General features: G+C 35.3%; 2 protein-coding genes across 3 annotated transcripts in view; one reads left to right on the top strand and one right to left on the bottom strand.

Annotated features, from left to right (window-relative positions):
• The window catches only part of LOC113067037 (probable phospholipid-transporting ATPase IM), a 30,792-nt gene extending 12,000 nt beyond the window's left edge, over positions 1–18,792 (bottom strand). The window contains exons 1-12 of one of the 2 annotated variants that reach the window (XM_026239245.1): positions 18,651–18,792; positions 16,228–16,295; positions 7,118–7,182; positions 6,265–6,378; positions 5,127–5,225; positions 4,932–4,993; positions 4,720–4,792; positions 3,418–3,488; positions 3,213–3,295; positions 1,155–1,313; positions 862–950; positions 533–729 (exon numbers count right to left, since the gene is read on the bottom strand). In XM_026239245.1, the coding sequence (XP_026095030.1) occupies positions 533–729; positions 862–950; positions 1,155–1,313; positions 3,213–3,295; positions 3,418–3,488; positions 4,720–4,792; positions 4,932–4,993; positions 5,127–5,225; positions 6,265–6,378; positions 7,118–7,182; positions 16,228–16,295; positions 18,651–18,670 (1,100 nt within the window). In that variant the 5' untranslated portion in view covers positions 18,671–18,792. Of the gene's footprint in view, positions 1–532; positions 730–861; positions 951–1,154; positions 1,314–3,212; positions 3,296–3,417; positions 3,489–4,719; positions 4,793–4,931; positions 4,994–5,126; positions 5,226–6,264; positions 6,379–7,117; positions 7,183–7,586; positions 7,916–16,227; positions 16,296–18,650 lie in introns of those variants that run through there. The other variant, XM_026239246.1, reaches the window with a different exon arrangement.
• Positions 18,793–19,224: 432 nt separating this feature from the next.
• LOC113067036 (sulfide:quinone oxidoreductase, mitochondrial-like) lies at positions 19,225–26,965 on the top strand. The gene is made up of 11 exons (XM_026239243.1): positions 19,225–19,479; positions 20,066–20,125; positions 21,050–21,271; positions 21,713–21,883; positions 22,255–22,308; positions 22,754–22,948; positions 24,147–24,356; positions 24,444–24,627; positions 25,574–25,641; positions 26,411–26,589; positions 26,685–26,965. Exons 3-11 carry the CDS (start codon positions 21,056–21,058, stop codon positions 26,740–26,742), a joined length of 1,335 nt encoding a protein of 444 aa, XP_026095028.1. The 5' UTR covers positions 19,225–19,479; positions 20,066–20,125; positions 21,050–21,055; the 3' UTR covers positions 26,743–26,965.
• The last annotated feature ends 32 nt before the right edge of the window (positions 26,966–26,997 follow it).

The raw sequence follows: 26,997 nt of genomic DNA, 5'->3' as shown, positions 1-26,997 counted from the left end.
ATAATTATGGCATAATTAGAATTTCAAAAATTTCAACAACATTTTATCTAATAAATAAGACTTTGGTAAGTCATGGTTATTACATAAAAAAAATTTATGTCATAATTATGAGTTTTTATCTACTGTAATAATTACAAATTTCATAATAGACTTTTGTCACAATATCATCATTTTGATGCACAAAGTCATGATTATCAGATGAAAAGTTGAAATGATGAGAGGTTAAATCATAATTATAAGATAAAAAGCAGAACTTATGACATAAAGAGCCATAATTGTGACATCAAAAAGTCATGTTTTTTTACTTTTTAAGTTATTAACCATTATGATTTACCACTGCTTGTTGTTTTCTTATGTGGCGGAAATGGGTTTCCATAAATAGCACATATTCAATCTCTGATTTAAGGGGATTTTTTCATCAACATTTTTTTAAGCAAATTATATTGGGTTGCCACCTGATGGTCAGAATGTGAAATCTACAGTAGGTCCCGAATCAAACTAGCTTGCCAACACACTGTGTAATCTGACCTACCTAACATATAGTGAGATGGGTACGACAGTGTTAAGGATGATAATGTAGGACCAGAAGGTCAGGAAGCCAGAGAAGACTGCATTAATGCTGAGTTCCTTCCACTGAAGATACTCCCAAAAGCTGCTGCCTACTTTCTGCTCCCAAATAGTGTTTCCAATAGCTAATATGATCCCCATACAAATGAGAAATCCAAAGATCTGGAAAAAAAAACAAAAAATATTTCAAACCCTTTACAATAACAACATGAACTGCCCTTTTGAAAGGCTAGTGGCATGAGTAAGTGAGATGCCACATGTCGATATATCCCAGCATGCCGCTCACACACTCACCCACAGAACTAAGGTGTTCATCAGTTTATCAATGCTGGTCCGTTTGAACTTCGTCCTCCCACAGTTTTGCATCAGCTTGGTTTGAAGTCCTAACGGAGAAACAGAAAACCCAGAAGACTCACAGAAGGTAGCTCATCTCAGAACAGATAATGCTGAGCATGGTTAATAACGTTAATTACAGACGGGGCATTCAACATGTCTCTGAGGAGCATCTACTCAAGACAGCTAATCAATCGTCCGTGAAAATGCCTTTGTGCGAGGACAATTAACGGAGGAAAATTGAAGAGATGTACCTGCGAAGATAACCAAGCCGAAACACCACTCTGTGTTACGGAGAACGCAGCCTCTCAGGAGCATCTTCTCGTTGTCCAGTGGGTACTTGTTATCTTTCCAGTACAGAGTCCCTGTGAACTTGTCCAGTTTGTTGTTGGGCGGCTCGCAGATGACTTCCCCTGGAGACACGGTCATAGACAACACGTAACTGGAAGATGAAGCTGACGCAAATAGTGTTCAGTTATTTTGGGTTCATTGATAGCTTCGGGTTTTCATTGTTACATGCATTTACACTGACATTTACACCTATTGGTACGCCAGCTGAAAAAACTGACGATATGTATAAATGCAAACCAGCTAGCCGATAACAACTTGCTGCAGATTATCTGTGCGCGAAAGGTCATCATTTCAACAAAAAGAACCACTTAAGGCCCGTTCACACCAAGCACGATAACTATAAAGATTACGATAAAGATATAGTTCTAAAAATCTTTCTCAATATTAAAGAATAGCGGAGTCCACAACACAACAATAACGATAAAGGCAAATAGAAACCATATCGTTGGAATCACTTTCAGAACAATGTTTTTTTCTGATGAACGATAAAAACATTGACAACCAATCAAAATCAATCCTGCTGTAATAAGCTCGAGAATTTAAAGCAGCAGACGCGCATCCGCTTAGAATACACAGACAATATTGTTCGATGGTTTGGACGACGCTAATATCGTTATCTTTATAGTTATCTTTATAGTTATCGTTCTTGGTGTGAACGGGCCTTTAGTGAAGCAACTACTCTGTTTTAAATACATTTAAAAAATGCGTTTTATAAATACGTCAAAGCATTAAAAGCATAAACAGCAGTATATGTTACATTTTTATGCAGTGTTCTCCAAGATGTTGACATACAGTCACTAAGGTGTTGCTAGGATGTTGTTATTATTTAAAAAAAACATTTTACTAATAATTTTTGTGAATTAAAGCTGAAATAAAATAAAATAGGAATATTATATGAAAAACATTTTAAAAACTAGGCCTGCACGGTGATAAAATGCAGTTGTTAAGGTGTTGCAGATGGTTGCTATGGTGTTACTAGGATGTTTAGATGCTGTTGTTATTGTTTACTAAAACAAAAGTTTAAAAAAAAACATTTTTTTTAATTGAAATAAATCTAAAATAAAATAAAATGAAATATAAAAATTTTAAATATTGGATTGACAACTAATTGAAATAGAAAAAAAATAAATACATTTTAATAAATAAATGTCATTTAAAGTTTAAGTACTAAAATTACTGAAACTAAAATTCAAATAAAAATAAGTTTAAGCTAAACAGAAACATTTTTACAAAAACAAAAATATAAAATAAAAATAATAATGACAAAGCTACATAGCAAATTTTACCCCTATTTCTTAAAAATAAATAAATAGAATAAAACCCAAAATATAAAAAGCTTCTTTAAAACATTATTAAATATTATAACATTATATTATTAAAATAACAAAAGTTCCAAGTGGTTAATTTAATTGAAAAAAAAAGTCCACCAAAAGTCTCTATATATTCTGCTATCAAGATATTTTACAATGATTTTATTGTTCTCCATGCTAAAATTGTAAGTCCTCTCCCTAAAGTAATAACAACAACCATTAATAAGCCACATTTGAACTATCATTCATGTTTATAGCACTAGCAATGTAGGATTGTAGGATAGCACTAGCAATGTAGGAGTGTGTTCAAACCCTAAACAGAAGCACTAGCAATAGCAACCAACAAAAACTTTATTGTCCAATTTGAAGAATGCAGCTGCTAAACTTATAATTGCTATACATATAAATACTTATAAATGCTATACATTAATTATAATGGAACCCAAGCAAAAACACTACAACTCTCATTACAAATGCTCCTTGACAGCTTCGAAAGACATGCTTAAGCATCCCAGAGGCACCACGAGACAAAGCAACAGAGATCAATCTGATCAATGTGATGGATGCAGTGAGTGTTTAGGTTCCCTCATGTTGACTCAAGTTCATTTCTGTTGATGATGCACTAATCGTGTGTTTGAATAAAAGCTTCACCATTGAAGTCTGCAAGCTTCTCAACATCGTCCCCGAGGTCTGAGGTCACAGTCAAGGCTTGGCGCACCTTCAGGTTGGTCTCTCTGTTGGAAAGAAGCTCATGTTCACGTCAGACTCTCGCTGCCATACAGTCACAAAATCAAATCTGAGATGTGTGTGCTGGATGTTGAAATGAGTGAGGCAGGAGATATTAGTAACTTCTCACCCATCAAGCTCTGCAGTCTCGATATAGCACAGTCCATAGGGCTCACTGCTAGAGAGGAGGAGAAGGTCAGCCTGGAGACAGCAGAGACAGGAGACCCTCAAAGTCATGTAAAACTAGATGAATCTACAACAGATAATTCTTCACCATACAGAGCTTTCAACTGCTGAAGACACAGATAATGCGAGTCATACTGGGATCATCTAAATGCATCAGTTATGGTATGGTTGTTATATTTAGGGACTACATTTTGAACACTTTATTTTTTTTTTTCATTCAGCTCCAGGCTGGTTTTTGAAGGCAGCCAAATGAACCATGTATGATAAGAAGTTTGGTAAATTTGGTGCAACTTGTTGCAGTGGTTTGGGAAGGTCTGAACATTACTGATAGCAATTTTAAGATCTACCTTTCCAAGACTAAACATTTTTACAATTACATTTCTGCTAATAACTGTTAATCTTTCAACTGTGTCAAATGTACTTCAAATGTAAAAAAAAAAAAAAAAAAAAAAAAAGTAAGATTAAAAAAATTTTTTGGGGGGGGATTTCTACAATTTTATTAATAAAAGTTCTTTTGTGCCTTCCTAGAGTTTTCATTTATTTTTATTTATTTGGGGGGGGGGGGGGGTGTATTACATATAAATGGATGGACTTTTAGTTTTTTTTTTTATGTGTGTGTTTTATTATCAAGGTATGAAGACAAAATAGTACAATAGTATACTTTATCAGTTACAGGCCATAGCATGAAAATAATAATTGGCTAACTGTACCAACCAGAATTTTATTTTAAAATGGTACATTCCTAATTTGTTGTTCGAGGTAAGTACATACACAAATACATAAATACTGTACATATATTAATGAATTAATACAAAATGTATAAACATAAATACATTAATTACAAAAAAATAATAAAAAAACTAATAAAAAAGAACAAAACTGTCTGATGTTTTTTAGACCAGCTTGTATCATTATAATTATTTAATCCCAAAATAAATAACTAATGAAACAGAAACTAATGAGTTTGACCTTAAAGACATCCATCAAGAAATTAATCTAGATCTTGACAATGTTTTCACCTACTGAAATGAATCAGTATCAGAGCAGTTTTTTACAAATAGATTAAAAATTAGGGTTAATTCAGCTAACAACCTTTGGACTGATATTTATGATATTGTTTGATTCTTTGGATTGTGGTTAGTACGACGTGCATGATGTGACTGCCATATCTTCAATATTTATTAGTTTAGCTCTATTAAAGTTGGCCTGTATCGTTGTAGTCAATTAGGAAAAGATTCAAACTTACAGCAACAAACTGATTGTTCTCAAGTTTGATGATATCACCCACTCGTACATTCATCCATTTCTCATTCTGCAATCTGAAACAGAATTTGTTTGTCCCGTCACAAATCCTTTTTCATTTCCCAAACATCTCTTAAAGCATCTGTCGTTCAATATTTTATCTCAGCAGCAAGAGATACAGCAGAAAATGCTGATACGTGGCATAAATGCACTTACTTTCCTTTGATGAGTACCTGAGACTGCCGGGTGTTGACTTGTTGATCACTTTTATGGCGGAACTGAAATCCAAAACAAATCAATCACAGCAAACATCAGTTCAGCTTACTTCCAGCAGCCCACAGACAGTGGCCTGTCTTTGTAAAATCAGTATTCAGAGACAGAAAGATCAACAGGACGAGAATAGATCCTCACATAGTCATCAGTAGCATCTTTGACAGCTGTGATAGCCAACACCAACACCAAAGGCACAATGGTGGTGAACCACGAAAGAGAGGAGATTTCTGGGATTAACTAGAACACACAACAGAGTATTAGTGTAGTGCAACATTAAAGCGCCAGTTCATCCCTCAAAAAATGTCAATTCTGTCATCATCAGGGCCTTTTGCATTTAGTCACCGTTCCAGAACTAAATGTACAGTAATAAAGTACTGGGATGAATTTGCGCAAACTATTTCCCAGTACCATTTAAAGGGTTGCATTCGCACCGAGAGTGTACTAGGAAGTGACGTAAGCCGGTAGACAGCGAAGTCATTTGTACGCGGCATTCGGAAAACGGAAACAAAAAGAAGAACAATGTTAACAACAGGAGGATGAAGGACGCTGTGATCAGAGCGGTGTTTTTGTTGTGTCTCGCGGGTTTCACAATCATGGACATGGACTGTCGATCTATGCGTAAAGCGACTGAAAGAACAGAAAGGTGGATCAAGAATCTGTAAAAAACTGGTGGTGCTACATTTGCTTACAAGTGCCTGCACTTCAGCGTCCGTCCATCTGTCGCTGTTCATCACACTTGCGAAATAAGTTGACACAATGTTTACAGTATGTTACACAGTGTGTGAAGGCGTTTTCATATGCGTCTGGCCAATCAGTGTCTACTTATGTCACGGACCCTACTCCAATGTAGGAGCTAATTTGGTTCTCGAAAAAGGCAGTCCGGTACTAAAATTGCATCCAGATCAGTTTTGGCGAAACTGGCGCCAAAAATGGGTAGTTCCACAATTAGTTCTGGTACTATGAAAAGGCCCTATTTATTCACTTTCATGTCATTCCAAAGCTATATGACTTTCTTGCTTCTGTGAAACACAAATGAAGGATAGTTTTGTTCATATAATAAAAGTCAATGGGGTTAAACCAACTGACTTTCATTTTATGGCCAAACTATTCCACAGAACAAAGACGTTCATACAGGTTTGGATTGACATTTTCAGTTTTAGACTTCATAGATCCTGACTTTTAATCAAGAAATTATAAATTTATAAATGAGGCTCCAGATTCATCTTCAGTGCATTGACCTTGTAATTTCACAAGTGACCTTCAAAGGCTGGCAAACCTGCAGTATCAGCAGCACTAGGAAGTAGGCGTTCGCAAAACGTTGGAACTGCTCGAACAAGTTAATAGGCAGGAAGGTGAAAACGTTGTATTTTGCTGTCTTGATGCGATTGTCCTGGGGAAAAATAATACAGATAAAAAATATTTAGGAAAAATATTAAGGAACAAATATAATATGTTGTTTTTCAGAACAACAGAAGTTAACCACAGTGCGTTATACAGTACTAGTCAAAAACATTTTCTTTCAGAAAGAAATCTCTTATTCTATGATAAAAACAGGAATAATGCGAAATATTATTACAATTTTAAAAAATGTAAAACTTTTCAGCATAATTACTCCAGTCTTCACTGTCAAATTATCCTTCAGAAATCATAATAATAATAATATGATTTACTGCTCAAGTAACATGTTTTATTATTATTATCAATACTGAAAACAGTTATGCTGCCTAATATTTTTGTGGAAACCATGATACATTTTTCTTTGATGAATAGGAAGTTCAAAAGAACAGCATTTAATTGAAATATTATATTTTTTTCACATTATAAAAGTCTTTTTGATCAATTTTGTTAATTTCTTTCAATAAAAAATCTTATTGACCCCAAACTTGACATTTTAAATACATATGTCCTTGTTCACAAAACAAGAACAGAACAAATCCATCTGCACATTAATGTAAATCCATCCACATAGACAAAAACATTTTGCTTATATTTCACAAACAAGCCCAATGATAATTTCTTCAAATTAAATAAAAAAATGGGCCATTGCAAGATGAAATCATTAAGATTTGTTCTAATAGTAAAACATGAGCAGTCATGTCCATAACAAACTTGACATTTATAAGACTTACAGCATAATTGAACCTCTCATTGTAGTCGCGATCATTGGCTCGAACATGTCGTTCCTCCTCTAGAGCTGAAGAGAAGTTTAGTTTAGTAAACTATTAGTAAGATCTGAGCTTCCAACAAGTACATTTCAACAACATGCACTAACACCCAAAACCAAAACCCTCATATGGATCTCATTTCCAGTCCACTATACTGATACTTCTCATAATCTCCTCTTACTCCATTTCTGAGGAACCATAAATGGGCTCAATATTTTCCAAAGCCACTAACAGCGCCGTCCCAAGAGCGATGTCTATGAGATCATCACTGTATATCACTCAGCAAACGAGGGAAGTAAAAATAGAAAGAGTGTAAGTGAGAAGATATCATTGATTGATCAAACATCTTCTGGAAGAAGTTTCCATACAGTAATCCAGCTCTTCCAGTATACATCCCCCGTTTATCATCTCCCACAAGTCCTTGCAGCTCTACCTTGTCCGGGTGACTTTGAGCATGGGTTCCAACCTCCTCTCCCCGGTACTAACATCCATAACCATCGCAGCGCCATTGCCTGTTTGCAAAGTCATTCTTCGAGTGGCACAAACAAACGTACAACTGGAACTTCAGAGTCATTAACAAGACAGTCAAACCATGAAACAGCGCGCAGTCTGAGGTTTCTGCTTTCTGTTGGGCAGCTAGTTTCGTGGTATGTAGCAGACGTTGCCTACACTTGCCTGTGAGTGCGAGAGATTGAGACATGCTTTCCTCAGAATTTCATCGCCTGCAGGGCTTATGCTAATTAGCCTAAAGCTACTCCTAAACATTTACTAGCTCTTCACTGAGGAGTCAGTGAAGCTTCTGGCATTATAAACACAGGTCTTGTTTTAGGAAAACCCTAGAGGAATTTTTGATTGCTTTGAAGTTGCTCTTTCATTTTTTGATAATTAAAAAGGTTCTACACATAAAGGGATAAACAGCACTGTTATTAATAATTAGAAATTAATAAGTCTTTAAGAAAAATCTGTTGTGTTCTGGATTCAACATTATGGACTAAATAAATATATTTAACTATTTCATTTTAATTTTAGTTTAGTATATCTGTGTAAATAATAGTAATATATTACATGATTATGCACAAAATTTACACCAGTTTTGTTGTCAATTTTCATTTTTGGGAGAACTAACCCTTTATCAGGTAGAGACCTATTGAGTTTAACGCTAAAGAAAATGGGGCTGAGACTTGTAGTCTTTACAAAAGGTCATAAATCATGTAATTTTCACAACTCACAACTTTCAAAACTGTTTTATGGCGTTACTAATAATTTTTTTTCAAGACGTTTGTCAGCTGAACAATCGGTATGTTGTTAAACAACAGAAAATCCACTTAACGCGCTGTTCTTCAGTCCCTCACAGCCTTGTTTTCATGTCAAAAATTAATCGTGGCACTACCCTGAGGTCTCTTGCTCCATGTTTCATCAGCTCTCTCAAATGTAAAGAAGTTAAAAGAAGTCCTGCCCACTGCTTGCCATTTAAATATATCACCCGTGGGAAAACCGAAACCTCTTCAAGTTGACACATTTCTTCAGTCAACATCACATCACACCAGTCCTATGTATAGCACACGGTAGCTGAGAAAATTTGAGGTATTGGGCAGATGTAGAAAGTTTGACTTCATACAAATTCTTTAGATTGTGGCCTCTTACCTGACTGGAGCACAGTTTAATACATTGTACAGTATGAGATTCCTAGGTTCTTTTTGAGAAACATCAGGAGACTAAAGCCACAGTCTCCATTTGCTCTCCATTTAATTGTATTGCTGTCTAGGAAGCACTTCTAGGAAAAAGGTAGTATCTTTTATGTGTGACTCGATAGCTGAACTCTCTGAACTCAGATGGTGGGCAACATGGGCAATGTTCTTTGTGCTACTGTAACATCATGGTGATGTGAAACATTAATCATTACAGCATAATCAATCTGAATTGATCGAAATTTGGGGAACTGGGCTTGGGTCCAGGGCTTGGACAAGCTTACTGGAGTTGTGTTGCACCACAGTCACATCATTCGCTCCAGACCTCTCTCAAGTAACGCAAAACGTCACATTCACAGCCAGATGTGCTGAACAGGAACTATAATTACACAAGACTTACCAACGGTCTCTAGTCTCTAGATGACAGCCCACACTGTTGAAGCTTCTGACACCAATAATGATCAAACTGACAATTCCCCATTGGACAATAAGATGGTAAAACAATCCCATTTAAGCAATCACCTATCAACACACTATAAACCACTCAAAACACCTTAAAAGCAATAGCAACTGGTTGCATAAACTGCTTAAACTAGTCTTAAAAGTTAATCTCTTTTGGTCATAACTCTTTCAATTCCATTTCACGTTTGTTTATTCCATGTCAAGCCAAGCATAGTATTTGTTTAGTTTGTATTTAGTTTATGTTTATTATAAATAAAACCGCACATGGGTTCTCATTATTACTGAAGGGTTTTTGTTTGTTTGTTTGTGTTAGTTTAAAATTAACCATTGGTCTTACATAGTAACGTACAATTAGGTTATGATAACCACAGTTAAAACCACACATATAGCACCTCAATACCATGTTATTATATGGTTTCTAGGTATTTGTATGAAAAACAGTAATCAAAATACTTTTAGTGCGCAAATGCTATAACTTAATCCCAAAAAATACTGTAATTATAATACATTATTCCTTTGATACATTTAATACATGTCTACATTTAAAACATAATACAATATGATATGAATATCCCACATTTCTACCACAATACCATGGTGCAGTCAAGTCAAGTCAAGTCAAGTCTGCTTTATTGTCAATTCTTCCACATTTACAGTACATACATTCAGAGAATCGAAAGTGCATTACTCTCAGACCCCGGTGCACACAGATAACACTCAGTGTTACTACAGTAAATCCATGGTTAATGATGGCGATTTGTGGATTGTAAAGTCTTCTGACTATATCATTGCACACAGTGTTAAAACACCTTAAAAACAACTATCAACCAGAACACCTGAACACTGCTTATCAACAGGGGAAAATCTGGTTAATTTTGTTTTACTTAGAATCCTATTACAAGTTTCAACAGGAAAACCACAGAATCTTTTATTTTGGTTGAACAAGGTGACTCAGCAGACAAGGAGAGTAACTTCCTTACTCAAAATAGGCCTCATGATAACAACTTTTTGTTGTGTGATATATTGCCCCAGAATATGTGCAATAAGCGATATAATTGTCATTTTTAAAGACCATTTTATGCCACTGAATATATAATCATAAAGTAACAGCTTAAGTTTAAGTCTAGTGTTCTTGTGGCTCAGTGGTAGAGCATTGCATTAGCAGCGCAAAAGGTTGTGGGTTTGATTCCCAGGGAACATGTTAGCTAAAAAATGTTAGTTTGAATGCACTGTAAATCGCTTTGGATAAAAGCATCTGCTAAATGCATACATTTATTTATTTAATTTAAATTTAATGCAAGAAGGCCTACACACTTCCAAATGACAAAATCTTTCAATTTGTAAGAATATTTAGATCATGTAAATTAAGTATTCAGATATTAGATACTCTAATAAAACTTGAATGAATCGTATATAAACATTTTCTAACAAAAAGTGAAAAGTAACAAGTAGAAAAAAGAGATGAGAGATTTTTCCATCTAGAGATTTTGTTCCCTGAGCTTCTTTTTCTACGTAAATTGAGGCTGCACACTATTGCTGAAAAACACAATAACTACTTAGCAAGCAGGTGTCCGTATGCACAAAAGGCACAGATGCCTAAACAAGACCATATCTGCAGATTAAACCTTTTTTGTAGAAGGATTTGAAACTAGCACCTCATGACTACACCTCGTTATGTTCGAGAAGCTGCAAAAGACACAGACTCAAGTGGAATGTAAAAAACATGGTGACATGAATTGTTAAGTAAATATTATGGGCGATATATTGCGTCACCAAAAAATATTGAGGTCATGTGCATATATTGCGTGATAAGTCGATATATTGATTATTACAACAGGCCTAGCTCAAAATGCTGCTAATCAGTCAACCTTTTACCAGAGTCGCCTGGTAAATCATTCGTTTCTATTGGTTTGTTGACTGCATGCTATGTCTTTGTGAAACATGAGAATTTGTTTCCTTATTTAGCTCAGGTGCTACAACCGTCATCAACCATTAATAATTGAACAGCTTCCACACCCAGAGATGCACCAGATGAGTTTACACTCGGTTCACAAATTTGCCCCCAGCACACAAATGGGACATAAGGCATAAAGTCACGTACAACTTCCCTAAACTCCAAACTAGATACTTCCTTGGTTCAGTTCAAAAACAGAACCATGTTATTACCCTGTTCTTTGCTACATAGGGGTTTCGGGTTAAGCTATATGGTTTGTGGAGAACGTCACATTTCTAGGTTTTTCAAATAAGCATATTGTGTTCTGGGTTCATAAAGCACAAATACAATGATTCCTCCTCACTGACACAGTTTGCCATGTCAATCTCGTAATTTGGCTTGTTAGACCAACCGTGGATGATGCTAGCTTCTTCATTTTATATGAACGCTTGAGCCAAAAGTATTCTTTGTTTTGATTTTTACATCAACTCTTAATCCCAGGGGCCCGTTCTTCGTGTGTCACTAACTCAGTTAGCTGGATTTGTGCATGATCTTGGATTATTTGGTTCTACGAAGCTCATCCTGGACTTGCTGTCATAGCAACAGGTCCTTAAATTTAGACCTGTTGGAGAGCAGCTTATTTAATGTGAACATGATTAGATTGAAACTTTTTAAAAAGAACTGATATTTAAAATCTGTTCCAGCAACTGCTACTTTATTACAAGAGTAATCCGGAAACAACAATTTATAATGATATTTTAATGTTGTGTAATCTATAATACTTTAGACTAGGGCTGCACGATGTGTCGTTTAAGCAGATATCGCGATGTACGAATCCACGATAGTCACATTGCAGGATGTGCGATGTAGGCTCTCGTAGTTGATCTGTTATTCATTAACTGTACGGGCCAGCTGCTCCCCGGCCCTTGACGAATGTGATTCCCGGATTAATTGCACAGCTTAACCATCATAGAGTGAAAGTTTATCATTGACAGGACTGAAAAACACATGCAAGTTTAACAGGGCAGAGAGAGAGAGAGAGAGAGAGCGTGAGACAGAGAGAGCGTGCGCGCGAGAGACAGAGAGAGAGCGCGTGAGAGACAGAGAGAGAGCGCGCGCGAGAGAGACAGATAAAGAGCGCGCGTGAGAGATACAGAGAGAGAGCGATCCGTCTTCAAACAACACGAGCGCTGTCTTGCTCTCTCTCCCTCGCGAATATTAATCAATTGACACGAATGTGTCGATGTTTAAATCATTTAAAATGAGAATGCAAGTGTGCTCACCCCATTTTTGTTTGTAAGAAAAAATATCCAATATATATCGCAGAAAAATAAAATATCGCAACGTCGTTTTTTCCCAATATCGTGCAGCCCTACTATAGACACAGCCAGTTTTACTCATTGAAAGATTTATTCATGATAAAATAATTACTTTATAATTGCATTCAAGACACATGCAGTACAGTTAATCTGAGTCGTGCATTAATTTGAGTGCTGACGCCTATTATGTGAGTGGCTTGATGGAGCAAAGGAGATGCAGATAACATGATCTTGACCCTTAAGAAATTTTGGTAGCACTTTATTTTACAGTCCTGTTCCTCATGTACATACTATATACTTATTATATTTATTACAATAACTATGTAATAACTAGGTACTAACCCTGAACCTACCCCTACCCTAACCCTACCCTAAGTTACCTTGTATTACCAGAACTTTCTTAGATAAATACACTGTAAGTACACTATAAGTACATGTTAGTACACGTACTGTAAAATAAAAAGAAACCGAACTTTTTTAACAAATCTGCTTCGTAGATAAAGTTACATGAATTGCTAATTACAACATTGAAATAAAAATGTAAAGCCTATACAAATACTACAAATCATGAATATAAATAATTGGGAATCATGTAAAAATAAATAAAAACAGTGCACATTTCATTTATCTATTATAACATTTATTTAGTTCTGTTCATTTGGCTGTTTCCTTATAAAGGTCCAGAAATTATGCAAGTTTCGTCAGGCGCCTTTTTTAATATTATGATGTAATTACGTTGCTGCCATGCCGCTAGCCAATCGCTGAATTGCTGATCGTGATTTAGAGTATCGATAGATCTGCCCTTCATGCGGAACGCAACACGCAGTAATCTTAGACAACTTAATTCAGATATTTTAATCAGATCTGCAAATTCGTTTGAAGAAACAAATTAGCCAGACATCAGTTATCACGATTAGAAGATGTGGCATCTTTCAAATCATCTCAGATGTACAGCATTTGGCGAGGTACAAAGAACGGGCACCAGGTTCTTAAAAACACTTAAGCTTAAAGTATTCTTAATCTTTACCGCAAACACTCAAGCCCAGAGTATTCTTCAGGGTTTATAAACACTTCAGCTCAGTGTTTTCTTCATTTTTAATGCAAACACTTAAGCACAAAGTATTCTTTGATTTGTACGTGAATATCTGCAGCTAAAGCTTTATTTTTTTCTTTTTTTTTTTACACAAACGCTTAAGCCCAGAGAATTCTTCAATTTTTAACAACACTTAAGTCCAAAGGTGAGGGTGGAAGAGAGCTGGTCATTCAGTTGGGAACAAATGGGCTAAAATCACAAAACTTCTGTTTCTAATTCATTTGCAATAGCTCAAGATAGTTTCCCTCTTTTGAATTTGCACAAGGGCTCCTTGACAAACATTTCAGAAATTATAGAATTTACCGTACAAGTTTTTTACAGTGGAAAAAACATCCACAAAATGTTTAAATGACCTCAGTGACTAATACATGGAGGCGTGTGTATTCTTCCTATTTATGTACTTGACCACTTAAACACACACACACAAAAAGTCAAGAGTCGGGCAACATTCTTACGACACAGTCTACTTCTCACTTTCAACATTAGCGTATTACAACAGCTAAGCTCAACACAAAAGAAAAATACCTTTATCTCTGTGACCAGCTGATGAGAGAATAAAGAAGCAATGAGTGACGTCACAAGAAGAGGAAACAAGCTGTCCCTTCTTTCTAAAGCACTAATTAACTATTTCTGAGAATTGAAGCCAGTTTGATTTGTTTATGTGCGAGTGAAACCGAGAGCAGCCTCAACAATCACACAAGGAGGGTGTCATCAAGGTTTCTAGGCAACAAGACCCGAGAAGAGCAGAAGACCTCGGCTCAAACACAAGCCGTAACTGAATCCTGGAGCTAACAACAAACACATTAAATGCAGAACTTCAGTATGGACTAAGAGAGCAAGTCTTTAGCTCAGTGGAATCTGATCTGCTGAACAGCAACCCACTGTAATTATCTGGTTGTTTGTGGTGTCTACGGTTGATCATGTGACTGGGTGTCAGTTTAGGTTACTGTTAAAGAGAAGTAACTGCCCAAGAGAATGCATCACATTTCACCCCAAATTAAAAGAAAAAAAGTACATAGAGTTAATTTATAATACATTATAATATATGAAAATGTACTTGTCTTGAAAATAAAGCCACAAAAATGTTTTTATGATTATGTTTAAATAATTTCTTTGTAAATATATATTAAAAAATTAATCAGCAAATTACAGTATTATCAATAATTTTCAATTATACTATTGGATATATTGCAATTATTTCTCTACAGGAACAACGCATGAAAATAAATTCATATTCACTGGACAGGCATAGTTTAAAGGGGTCATGAATTGAGTTTTAGTTACTGAAATAAAAGCTTTTATTGACACCAGGCCCAACGAACGCCAGATCCTGGAATGTGCTTACATATGACGTAATAGATGACATAATAGATAGGATAAACACCACCTCCACAGAAAATCAACACCTAATTCTGTATCCACATCCACTAATTTACGCATGATATAGTAGGAAAATAACATAACGTGGTGCTAAACCAAAAAGAGCAACCAAGAAATAAACATGCCATTAAAAATCGCAAAATATTGTGCAGTGCCTGGATGTGGAAGGACCAAGAGGCAACCACCCGCTCTCTCTCTCGAAGCTCATACGGAAGTGACTTAAACTGTAATTCATTGACTGGCCGCTAGAGGCTTGCTGCAAAAGGGAGTCAATCTCACAGACTCCCCATGTTAATAGCCCAACTTTACAGCAGAAAAAAACATGTTTACAGCCTGGTGCAAACAATGATTTTGGTCTATATAGTTAATTTTGCCCTTCATGACATATGTGAGGGGAGTGGAATTTTTTTATAACTCATGCATTTTAATTACGTTAAGCCTTAAAGTTCTGCATAATTAAGGGCGTGGCCACTTGAGTGACAAGTGGATTGTCGCTTCTGTCACCATCGTAGCACTTGGTGGGCGTGGCTTCAGCAATCAGCTCCCGCCTTTTTGCCCATTTTCGATTATCAGGGATTGACACGCTGCCAATATGGCGACAGCCGGCTCCGCCCACTCTTGGCTTAAAAAACGCTCTTCGGAAGCCTATGGGTGACGTCACGGACATTACATCCATGTTTTTATACAATCTATGGGAAGAACACAGTAAAAAACATTTGTACTGTCACTATTGCTTTGTTAGAAATCGCTTGATATGTCCTGATTATGTGTACGTGTCTAACCCTAACCCTAAGCCACAGAAGGCTCCAACTATGAAGGACGTACAGTATCTTGTCAAACAGACACACAGAAAGGTAGTTTACTATGTAAAACTGTTATCCAATCACAGCAGTGGGCGTTTACTTCCAAGTCTTCAATGCAGCGCATAAAAACCCAGCATTTCTCAAAACCAGGGCATAAAATAGCCTATTATTACTCATTGACTTTAATGTTTTTGAATGTCAAAACCAAGTGAACGTTATAAGTGGACCTCAGACAACAGTATAAAATAATTTTATAAAAAGCCAGTTCAAGACCCCTTTAAAGACATGTGGGATGACGTGAATACACCAGCATTTTTAAACATCAATGTTAGTCTCTCTATGTGTTTTTAGACATTTGTCCGTTTTTTTTTTATTTTGTTCAGCATCTGTACTAACCAGTGCGAACGTCCTTCTTCCAAATTGCCATAACATCAGGCCATCTCCGACGGGTCCTAAGGGTTTCTCTGAAAAACAACAAGTGTGGGTCAACATACGTTTCCACTGAACACCGTGCAATCTTCCCCATAGAAATGACTAGATTTCATTAGGCTGCATGGAAGATTGTATTGATAGTGATTTTTTACAAAGAGGCAGATAAACAATGACATCCCAACAAAACACTTTCCTATGAAGCCATAATGTAATTCATAAAGGCTTGTTTACATGCATTGGAAAGCGTATCAGCTGATCAGCTAGAGTCACACACTACAGTTTAAGTGTCTTTTAAGGAAGCATACGGTTCTGATCCCGCTGCAGTGTCCTGCCATATGATGACTTTGCATGACAAAACGATTTGTGGCAACTACAATCATTATACAGAGTTGTGTCCTGATATGTCACAAAAACAAGCGCGCACACACACACACACACACACACACACACATATATATATATATATATTGACTAATCCAGGACCACTGGTTTAATGGGAGTCGATACTGAAAGACTAAAAGCAGCTGACGAAACTAAATGACGAAAAATTTAGTTAGTAACGTAATCCATTATATCACATAATTAGGTAATCTACTCAGACTACTTTATATTACTTTTGACAGGTAATATTGTACTATATTGATATAAAAATACAAGGAGTAAGAAAATATATTCCATTCGTTGTAATTAACAACATGAGGTGCATTAAACTTTTCATTATGTCAAGGTGTTCCAAACTGGGGTTTGTGAGTTTAATGAAAAGCTAATAATTGTTTAAATTATAAAAATGTAAAATTAAAATAAATCATTTGAAAATAACATGAATCGAAATCAAACGCTTACAAAAAAAAAAGACATTTTATTTGTTTATCTGCATGTCATGCAAATGTGAAAAGCCTTCCAAAGACACAAGTGATCATTTAAAGAATATTTCATGTGTACATCAGCAGTTGATGCAGTGTTGAAAAACTTCTTAAACCAGACATGACTTTTATGAATCCTGTGGTTAAACCTGACTAATGACTGTTTTCTGTGTCTATGTCTTCCTGAATATAAGCATTTAAAAGATGTAAAAGAGGAATTAGGGAGAATCAATAATTTATGGATAATGTAATGTATGAATAATATGTTATCAAGCAATCAATAAAAAAAAGTAAATGTAGTCTAATTAGTATTGAGTTAGTATTTTGACAAATACTTAATTTTTGGAATCAGATTAATAATTGTAATCCAGATTATATGTATTCAGTTCCTACCCGTCTTAATTTATAGACTCTCATATATTGCTTGTCATAAACATGTGTTCCTTTAGCTCAAGTGGTAGAGCGTTGCTTAACAAGCTAAAGATTGGGGGTTGGATTTCCGGGGAACACAAGATAGCTAAAAATTGTTAGCCTGAATGCACTGTAAGTCGATTTGGATAAAAGCGTCTGCTAAATGCATAAATTTTAATTTAATTTAATTTAATGGAAGTATAGAATACAATATTAGAAAATACTATGGAATTAAATTGAAATTTTATATGTTATATTATTTTTTTATTTAATAAAACTAAACAAAAATATGAAATATATTTTTATTAATCATTTTACCTACATTTATCTTTATATAAGTATACACAACAATTACATTTTGAATAATAATAACAATTATTATTATTATTTGTATTATTGTTGTTATATAATTATGCACAGGCAACTAAAAAATTACACTAGATCATTATTATTTAAATAAAATCTACTAATCTATCATTTTGACCTATTTTTTTGTTTTATAATACTAGTATTAATTCAATATGTTAATATAATATTTAACATTATTATTGTTGTTGTTATATACTTATGGATTACCAACATATTACACTATAGAAATATTTTAAAACACAATAAGTACCATTTTAAACAAATGCATTGTTATATGAACATATAATATATGTTTTTAAAACAATTATTATTATTACTATTATATAGTTACATATTACAAAATAAACATAAATACATAATTCAATGTAGTGATTATATTTATGTTTCTTTATTGCAATAAACCATAAGAATACACGATCTATTAAAAAATTTTTAATGTCCAAATAGACAAATTAGTCAGACTGTGAAAAATCTCATCTGTAACCTCAGTTGTACCTTACAGCCCAATAACAGAGAGACTGTAGTCAATTAGTCAGTAGTAATTGGCACAAACAGTGGATGTAAAATAAGATCGATTATTTTAAGAAATTGAAATGATCTTATATATATAATATTTACTATAGAATGCAATAAGGCAATACTATCCAACCGACAAACATAATGTCATAATGCTGTAACGCACATCTCTCATAACTGCGCTCTCTCAATACAAACAACGATCCATCATAAACAACAAACACTTACCGAAAACATGCTCCATCCATTCATCTATGGATCTGCTACGGAGACATGGTACGGTAACATGTCCATGAAAAATTAAGACGAGAAAAGAAAACACCTCACAGTTGCCTAAATCTCCCTCCTCTTCACTCGAGCACGAGCTCTGTCAAGCACGCGCGCACGCGCACAAACGGCCGTTATCACAGGTTACAACCAAAACGTATATATATATATATATATATATATATATATATATATATATATATATATATATATATATATATATATAATAAAATAATATATAATTGACAAGTGTAGTAAATATATATAACTGTACTGTAAATAACTGTAAATAACTGTAAATACTAACTTAATGATATCGTTAACGTTACATGCTGTAATATTGAAACCAACGTAACTCCGAGTATTCATAAAAAAGTAGAATTCGTGTGATCCATTATTATTTTGGTTTGTTTACAAAACTATCATAACATTAAATAACTGTTTTCTTTGTGCTCTGAGTGCTGTAATAAGTCATGTAATATGATAATAATGCAGCAGCTTTGAGGGAAACGCAATAGCGACACCCTCTGGACGATCACAGAGGCATCGCATGAACTTGTGTTTGCGTGATCTGGACGTGCGTGCGAAGTTCTTACGCATGACTGTACGAACTGTTACTCTTAAAACATGCGTGGGGGGCTGTAAAATCATCATCTGGATGAAAAGAGATTTATGAAATTGCATCAGTGACCGAATTGCATCACTGACTGTCGAATAATAAAGTTCGCACGTCTAACAGAGCTGAACCAGGAAAATAGACCGCAGCTCTACTGTAACAGTTACAGCGCGGGTAAGACCTTGTTTCTCTCCGATTCATAGTGTGATATGTGTCAGAAATAAGGATTCGCTGTTACAATCGTGCATAGGGGAATTATTCATCCTTATATGGTGCACATTACACGTAGTTCTCTATTTACAGTTTGACTTGCGTTACGCATGTAGCCTACTGTATGCAGCAAACTGGAAATATAAAAACAATGATCGCAGAAGTCAAACCTGTTATGTAGTCAGCTGCATTTCTATGCTTATTTAGTATTGTTAGGTATATAAATCAAGAAAGGTGTGTATTATCATGCAATGTCCTTGACAACTAGCTTGCTAGACACCATTTTGGGGCGTTTTGTCTGTATTGATAAGCTGTTGATATCCGAAATGCCTAAGGGAGGCTGTTCACCAGGTTTTGAGACGAAACAAACCTGCTGTCTAGTAGACTGCGAGACACAATGATGCCTAAGATGTTGCCTAGGTAGGCAGCTCAATAGGTTTGAGCCACATCCACACAAAATGCTAGTTTATCATGACTCAGCTTTAGTTGAACTGTCCGTCAGGTGTGTTGTGTAGGAATGACAGGACATGTTTTTGTCTGTGTACCACAGTGTTTCATCAAACAGACCTGAAGACTCAGACACACAGAGGACAGTCCTGAAAAGATAAAGGTGAGTAGATACATGCAAACCTAAGATTTGTAAACACTGCCTGCTATTTGCAGTCTCGAGACTTTTTAAGATTAAAGTACATTTGCAATTGTATTATATTAATACAAGTAGACTAGATTACACAATTTGATTAAAAACTAGATGACACAAGTCTTGAGATAATTTTGGGAGCAACAAAAAAAGGCTTTTGAGAACATTTCATCACAACCTTGCTAAAGTTTTAAAACCTTTATTCATTTTATATGTACAGAGGTACATATTTATGTTTATATCCATAGCCACAAATTAATACTTTGTATTAAATGACTCTTAATTTGTGGTTACGATGTCTGTTTTTGATATGTCTTACATGTCATGTGCAGGTCTTCATATTTATGTGCTGTCTTTTTAAAATTATACTAGTAGAGTTAATTCTGATTAATATTAACTTCATTGACACAGTAGTTTGTTCGTCTGTGTTTTTTTGCAATTGGAGTGAAAAATTACTATTTTTTTAAAGAGAAAAATCTGCAACTTTGGTTAACTAACATCTTATATCACAAATCAGACCCTTTTTTTTTTTTTTTTTTTTTTTTTTTTTTTTGCAGTTGAGTTTATTCTCTCACAATCTGGACTTTTTTCACAATTCCGAATTTATCTCAGAATTCCAAGATACAAACTCAAAGTTGCGAAAAAAGTCAGAATTCCGAGTTTATATCTCATTATAATAATAATTCTGACTTTATTCTGTGCATTGCCAGAAAAAGTCAGAATTATTAGATAAGTCGCTATTAACTTATTTGTATTCCATAAAGTGTAAAATGTAAGAATCATTAATAAAATATACATTCTTAACACAATTGTATCTAAATCCATTCTTTATGCACTGTGGCGGCTCCAAAAGATTAGTTTGGCTATAACTTGTTTGCATATTTCTGTTGGCAGGCCAGCATGGCAGGACGACTTCACCCACAGCTGCTGCTGTCCAGACAGTACTGCAGAGTCTTTTCTGTCATTAACTCACAAATTCACACCAGCTCTGGGCTGGCCTCCAAGGACCACTACAAAGTTCTGGTGCTCGGTGGTGGGAGCGGTGGCATAACAATGGCCGCACGCATGAAGAGAAAGGTCGGAGCCAAAAACGTGGCCATCGTGGAGCCTAGTGAGGTAATGCTGTAGCAGTATTTATAGCTGAACTGCCCCTTTAAGAGACCACACATTGTGCCTGGCTGTTTTTGAGGCATCACGTACGTGCGCCACATGCTGGAATTCAGGTTTAACAAGTTCCTGCTTTGTTGTTCACTGTATAGACATGCACACTACCATTCAAAAGTTTTGGGATCTGTTTTGCGCTGAAGCATCACGTAACACTGAGACTGGAGTAATAGCTGCGAAAAATTCAGCTGTGCATCACAGAAATAAATTACATTTTAAAATGTATTAAACTAGAAGAAAAGATTTACGGTATTTTATATCAAATAAATGCAGCCTTGGTGAGCATGAGAAACGCATTTCATAAATATTAAGGAACCTTGTTGATCCCAAACTTTTTTTTTTTAAACATTTCCTCAGTGTTCAACATTACATCTAATGCACTTTTGACTCCAGGTGCATTACTATCAGCCGATATGGACATTAGTTGGCGCAGGGGCCAAAAGTGTTGCATCTTCTGCACGATCAACAGCGAGTGTGATTCCATCCGGGGTGACGTGGGTCAAGTCCAAAGTGGCAGAATTCGATCCTGAGAACAACACTGTCCACACAGACTCTGGGAAAAAGGTATTAAGGTTCATTTTTAGGTATTAATGTGTCCCAGAGTGGCATGTGTTGTGAAAGAGCGGTGCTTTTCTGCATAGGGTTAGCATAAAAAAACAAAACAAGAGTCTTTTGTAAAGGGCTTTGAAATTGCTGGGAAATTTAGTGGTTTCAGTTATGTTGCGTAATATGGCATTGTAGATTTATATTGAACCATGAAGGTGTGTCATTATAAAGTAATCAGCTGATATGAAGCCTGATATGAAGTTACATGAACATATTTTGATACTGGAAGGAATATCGTGGTATTATTGTTCAGTTGCCATATGATCTGGAACTCAACCCAGCTTTAGTTCTTTTTAGTATGTAATTTTTTTATTTTTTTCTTCTCTCAGATTTCCTATGATTATCTGATTGTAGCTCTTGGCCTGGAGCTGCACTATGAAAAGGTATGTTATGAATGGCATTACTAAACGTAATTTCTAGTTTTCCACTTTGGTATGCAGGATGTGAAACCATAACTGTATGTAGTGAATGTTTTAAGAGGAAGCATTTTTGGCTTTTGCAGTTTTATTGTTAACTCAGCGTGGGTGTGGCGTTATTGCCATATCCGTTCAGAGGAATTTTTCCAATCATAATGTCATGTTAATTACATTTGTCTATCAGACTTGGTACCAAAGTTCAAGTTAAATAAAATTTCTAACTTTGTTCTAGGTTTGGATTTTATGGTCATACATGTATATGCATAGAAATATGAATCTGTATCTGTTTTCACAGAGTGAAACGTGGAACAAGATAACTCTGAATTAATAAAACCCAAGTTAAAAATGATCCTGAGTTAAGAATTTCAAGTGTCATGTCTTCTCAAAGTTGATTTCCTTCTGCTAATTACAGATCAAGGGCCTACCCGAAGGCTTTGAACATCCCAAAATCGGGTCAAACTACTCCGTGAAAACAGTGGAAAAGACATGGAATGCCCTGAAGAACTTTAAGGAGGGCAATGCTTTGTTCACCTTCCCAAACACTCCCGTCAAATGTGCAGGAGCTCCTCAGAAAATCATGTATCTCTCTGATGCCTTCCTGAGAAAGGTGAAATCCCCAAAGCACGGTTACAAACATGATGGACTATGTGCTTAAATAATCACCTTTATTCATGCAATTACAAAAATTTCATGTTATTAGTACATTTTTTGGACATGTATGATGGTAATTGCATGTTTGTTGGACTAATGTCATGATATAACCGTGTTTTGGAGCATATAGTAAAACTATATATTTTGGATATACAGTATACCATGGTAATACTATGTTTGTGGACTTAAACAAGGGTAAGACCATGTTTCTGGGACAAACAGTATATCATGGTGACACCTTGTTTTGTTTTGGACATGTATCATGGCAATATATAATTGTAATGCCATATTTTGTGGACAGATACAGGGGTAATACCATGTTTTTTGCCCATAACTCATGGTAATACAATGTTTTTGACCACATATCATAGTAACACCATGTGTTTCGCACATTTACCATGATAATATTATATTTTTGGGACAGAAACAAGGGTAATGCCATGTTTTTTGCCCATATATCATGGTAATACAATGTTTTTGACCACATATCATAGTAACACCATGTATTTCGCACATTTACCATGATAATACCATACTTTGTGGACAGAAACGAGGGTAATACCATGATTTTTGCCCATAACTCATGATAATACAATGTTTTTGACCAAATATCATAGTAACACCATGTATTTCGCATATTTACCATGATAATATCATTTTTTGGACAGAAACAAGGGTAATGCCATGTTTTTTGTCCATATATCATGGTTATAGTGTTTCTGACCACATATCATAGTAACACCATGTATTTTGCATATGTACCATGATAATACCATACTTTGTGGACAGAAACAAGGGTAATACCATGTTTTTTGTCCATAAATCATGGTAATATCATCTTTCTGGTCATATATCATCGTAACGCTATGTATTTTGCACATGTACCATGATAATACCATACTTTGTGGACAGAAACGAGGGTAATGCCATGGTTTTTATATCATGGTAAAACCATGTTTTTGTTCGAGTACCATGGTAATACCATAATATTATTTAAAGTAGCTTGGAGTGCCATAAAAAAACATGATAAATGAATATGGCAATCATTCAGTACCAGAGTATTAACATGGCACGGCTATATACATTTACAACTCAGTAATACTCAAAGAAATTACAATATTTTTTAAACAAAGTTTATTTTTTATTTTTTTTAGACAGGAAAAAGGTCCAAAGCCAACATTATTTATAACACCTCCTTACCAGTGCTGTTTGGGGTCAAGAAATACGCCGATGCCTTGTGGGAGATTGTGAAGAAGCGGGACCTTAATGTAAACCTCAGGAACAACCTCATCGAGGTCAGGGCCGACAAACAGGAAGCTGTTTTTGAGAATCTGGACAAACCTGGGGAGACAGAGGTTTACAAGGTAGCCACTGTTAAATTCGACAAAAAACAGGTTTGGTTCTGTTAACTGTAGTTTGAGTGTCTTACGTACCCTTCATCTTGGCCACAGTATGAGATGATCCACGTTACCCCTCCGATGGGACCACCTGCAGTGCTGAAAGGCTCTTCGCTGGAAGACGAGGCCGGCTGGCTGAATGTCAATAAGTACAACCTTCAGCATAAGACTTACGCCAATGTATTTGGTATCGGAGACTGCACCAATCTACCCACATCCAAAACGGCAGCAGCAGTAGGTAAAACACTTGGGTAAAAAATGATTCTTTATATCCAAAATGGTTGTGGGGTTTTCTGGGAAGGGAGAACAAGATAATTCTCTGCTCATTAAACCTTTCCTTCCTAATTATCAGTAGGGCTGTAATGATTAACTGCGAGTCGGTTGAAAATCCAGTTTATATGAACGTTTGTCTGAGGGGAACTCACTGTCTTTAGAAAAGTTTAGATGATATTGTTTATTTTCAACTTGCCTCTGTATAATGCATATTAAAGTTCATAAGTGCAGGGCTGCTTTGTTTACAGCGGAAACCAAGGAAACGCTTTAAGCGCCGCCTGCTGGCAGAGAGTGAATCTGCATCTCATTCAACTCATCTGCTGTTTCTGTTTCGTACAGATTTTTTTTATGTAGGCCTATAGTTTCTCAAAACAGAAGTAAAACCATTATATAAAAAACTGCTTATGTTGCATGTATGCATGTATCTAAAATGCAGTGGTTGCCTCTCATTTTAAATGCAATGAGCACAGATAAGTTTTTTATTTGAGTTACTTGTTATAACTTTTTTATTTAGTTTTTTTATTTACATTATATTTTTTTTTTTTCTTACAAATAAAAACAATGGAAGCAATCAAAACCAACAAAAGACCAAAAATTTGCGAGTGCTACATTAGTATATTATAGTGTTATATTTCAGTTTCACAAAGAAACGTGCAGTCTTTTGTCCAAGCAATCATAAAAGGACACATTTAATTTTGAATTTGTCTTAAATATCATTTTGTTAGAAAAATCGTGAATCGATTCATATCATGACTTGAGTGAATTGTTACATCCCTACTCATTATACAGGTCTAGAACCTGTTTTAGTCATTTTCCACCATTAATTAGTAGTTACTTTCAACAAGCTGATTTTCCTGAGAGAGCTATTGGTGCCTTTTTTACTGAAATCATCTGTCTATGATCTTCCACAGCTGCTCAGTCTGCAGTACTCGACCGAACTGTCAGCAGAATCCTGAAGAAACAGACGCCGGATAAGTCAGTAAGTATGTTTAAGGATAAACATGGATGTGGTTTACCTCTGTTGAAGTGCTGTGCTGTTTTCTCCTCCAAATATCACTTGCTCATTTGCACTTGATGCCCTCTTCTTTCCTATTAAATGAAGGAGAAAAAAGCACAAATTTAAAAAACTTAGTGTGCCGCATTCAGTTCTATTATAACGTTATTTAGAAAAACAAAATTTAAGTGAAAAAGATTATTGAGATTTTTTTTTTAACACATTTTTTTCTAAAATGGCTTAAAATAGCCACTGTAGGGAAATTATTAGTCAGGATGGAGACTGCAAAAAATTGTGGCTGACATTCTGGTTCATTTGTCACACTGTACAGGAAACAAATAAGTCCAGTGCATTGTGGGATAGTTATTCCACCCAGGGAACTCAGTGTGTTGTATACTGAACAGTTTGGCAAATGTGATACTGTGTGCTTGTCCTATACATACTAAAAATATTAATAGTACGCATGTTATGCATGCCTATACAAGAAATAGTACAGGTAGTGTGGTGGCATGCTTTTACAAAAATAGCAATTTTCTTTATATAACTACACAAAAAAGTAGCATGTGTGCATAAATAATACAAACATACATTCATAAATTAAATTACAGATATACTATATGATGAAAATACATAGTTGTCAATATATAAAGGATATAATATTAAATCATAAAAAAATTATGATTCAGAATAAGCAACATGTTACTTGAATGCTCATTACTAATATTAAATAGAGATTGTTTTGTGTATGTTGTAGTATGATGGCTACACCTCCTGTCCACTGGTCACCAGCTACAACACAGTGATCTTGGCAGAATTTGATTATGACGGTCAGCCGCTGGAGACCTTCCCCATAGACCAGAGCAAAGAGAGCAGGATCATGTACCACATGAAAGCTGATATCATGCCTCATCTGTATTGGCATGGACTTCTCAAGTGAGTCCAGATCGTGTACTGATCACAACTTACTCTTCTGATCACAAGCCAGATATTCAGTTTTTCCTCTTCTTATTTTGTTTTTTCAAATTTAGGGGAGTTTGGGGAGGCCCAGGACCATACCGGAGAATCATGCATTTGGGAATGAAATAGAACAGACCGATATTTGGGAACAAAGCAAAAATGTATTCTTTCTCATTAATACCATTTTTTCTTTGATAGTGCTTACTTTGCTTAAGCGAATATCCAGAGATGCCTGCTTTAAAATATAGTTTACCAGTTTTGTATAATTGCCAATTACAGTGCTATAGAATACTTGTGGCTATGGCAATATCCATGGCATGTGCTTGTGATTAAAAACACATTCTACTTCTGAGTTACTTTTTCATATGAATCAGACTGCATTTT

This window comes from Carassius auratus, chromosome 50 (assembly GCF_003368295.1).
Source record: "Carassius auratus strain Wakin chromosome 50, ASM336829v1, whole genome shotgun sequence".
Lineage (NCBI taxonomy): Eukaryota > Metazoa > Chordata > Actinopteri > Cypriniformes > Cyprinidae > Carassius > Carassius auratus.
Note: the sequence above shows the minus strand (reverse complement) of the source record. Positions and strands in the feature narration are given on the sequence as shown.

Excerpts from the sequence above, each read along its gene's own strand:
- LOC113067036 (XM_026239243.1), top strand. The coding sequence starts at position 21,056 with ATGGCAGGACGACTTCACCCACAGCTGCTGCTGTCCAGACAGTACTGC. Across the intron at positions 24,357-24,443 it reads GGGAGACAGAGGTTTACAAG|TATGAGATGATCCACGTTAC; the intron begins GTAGCCACTGTT and ends TCTTGGCCACAG. Across the intron at positions 25,642-26,410 it reads AACAGACGCCGGATAAGTCA|TATGATGGCTACACCTCCTG; the intron begins GTAAGTATGTTT and ends TGTATGTTGTAG.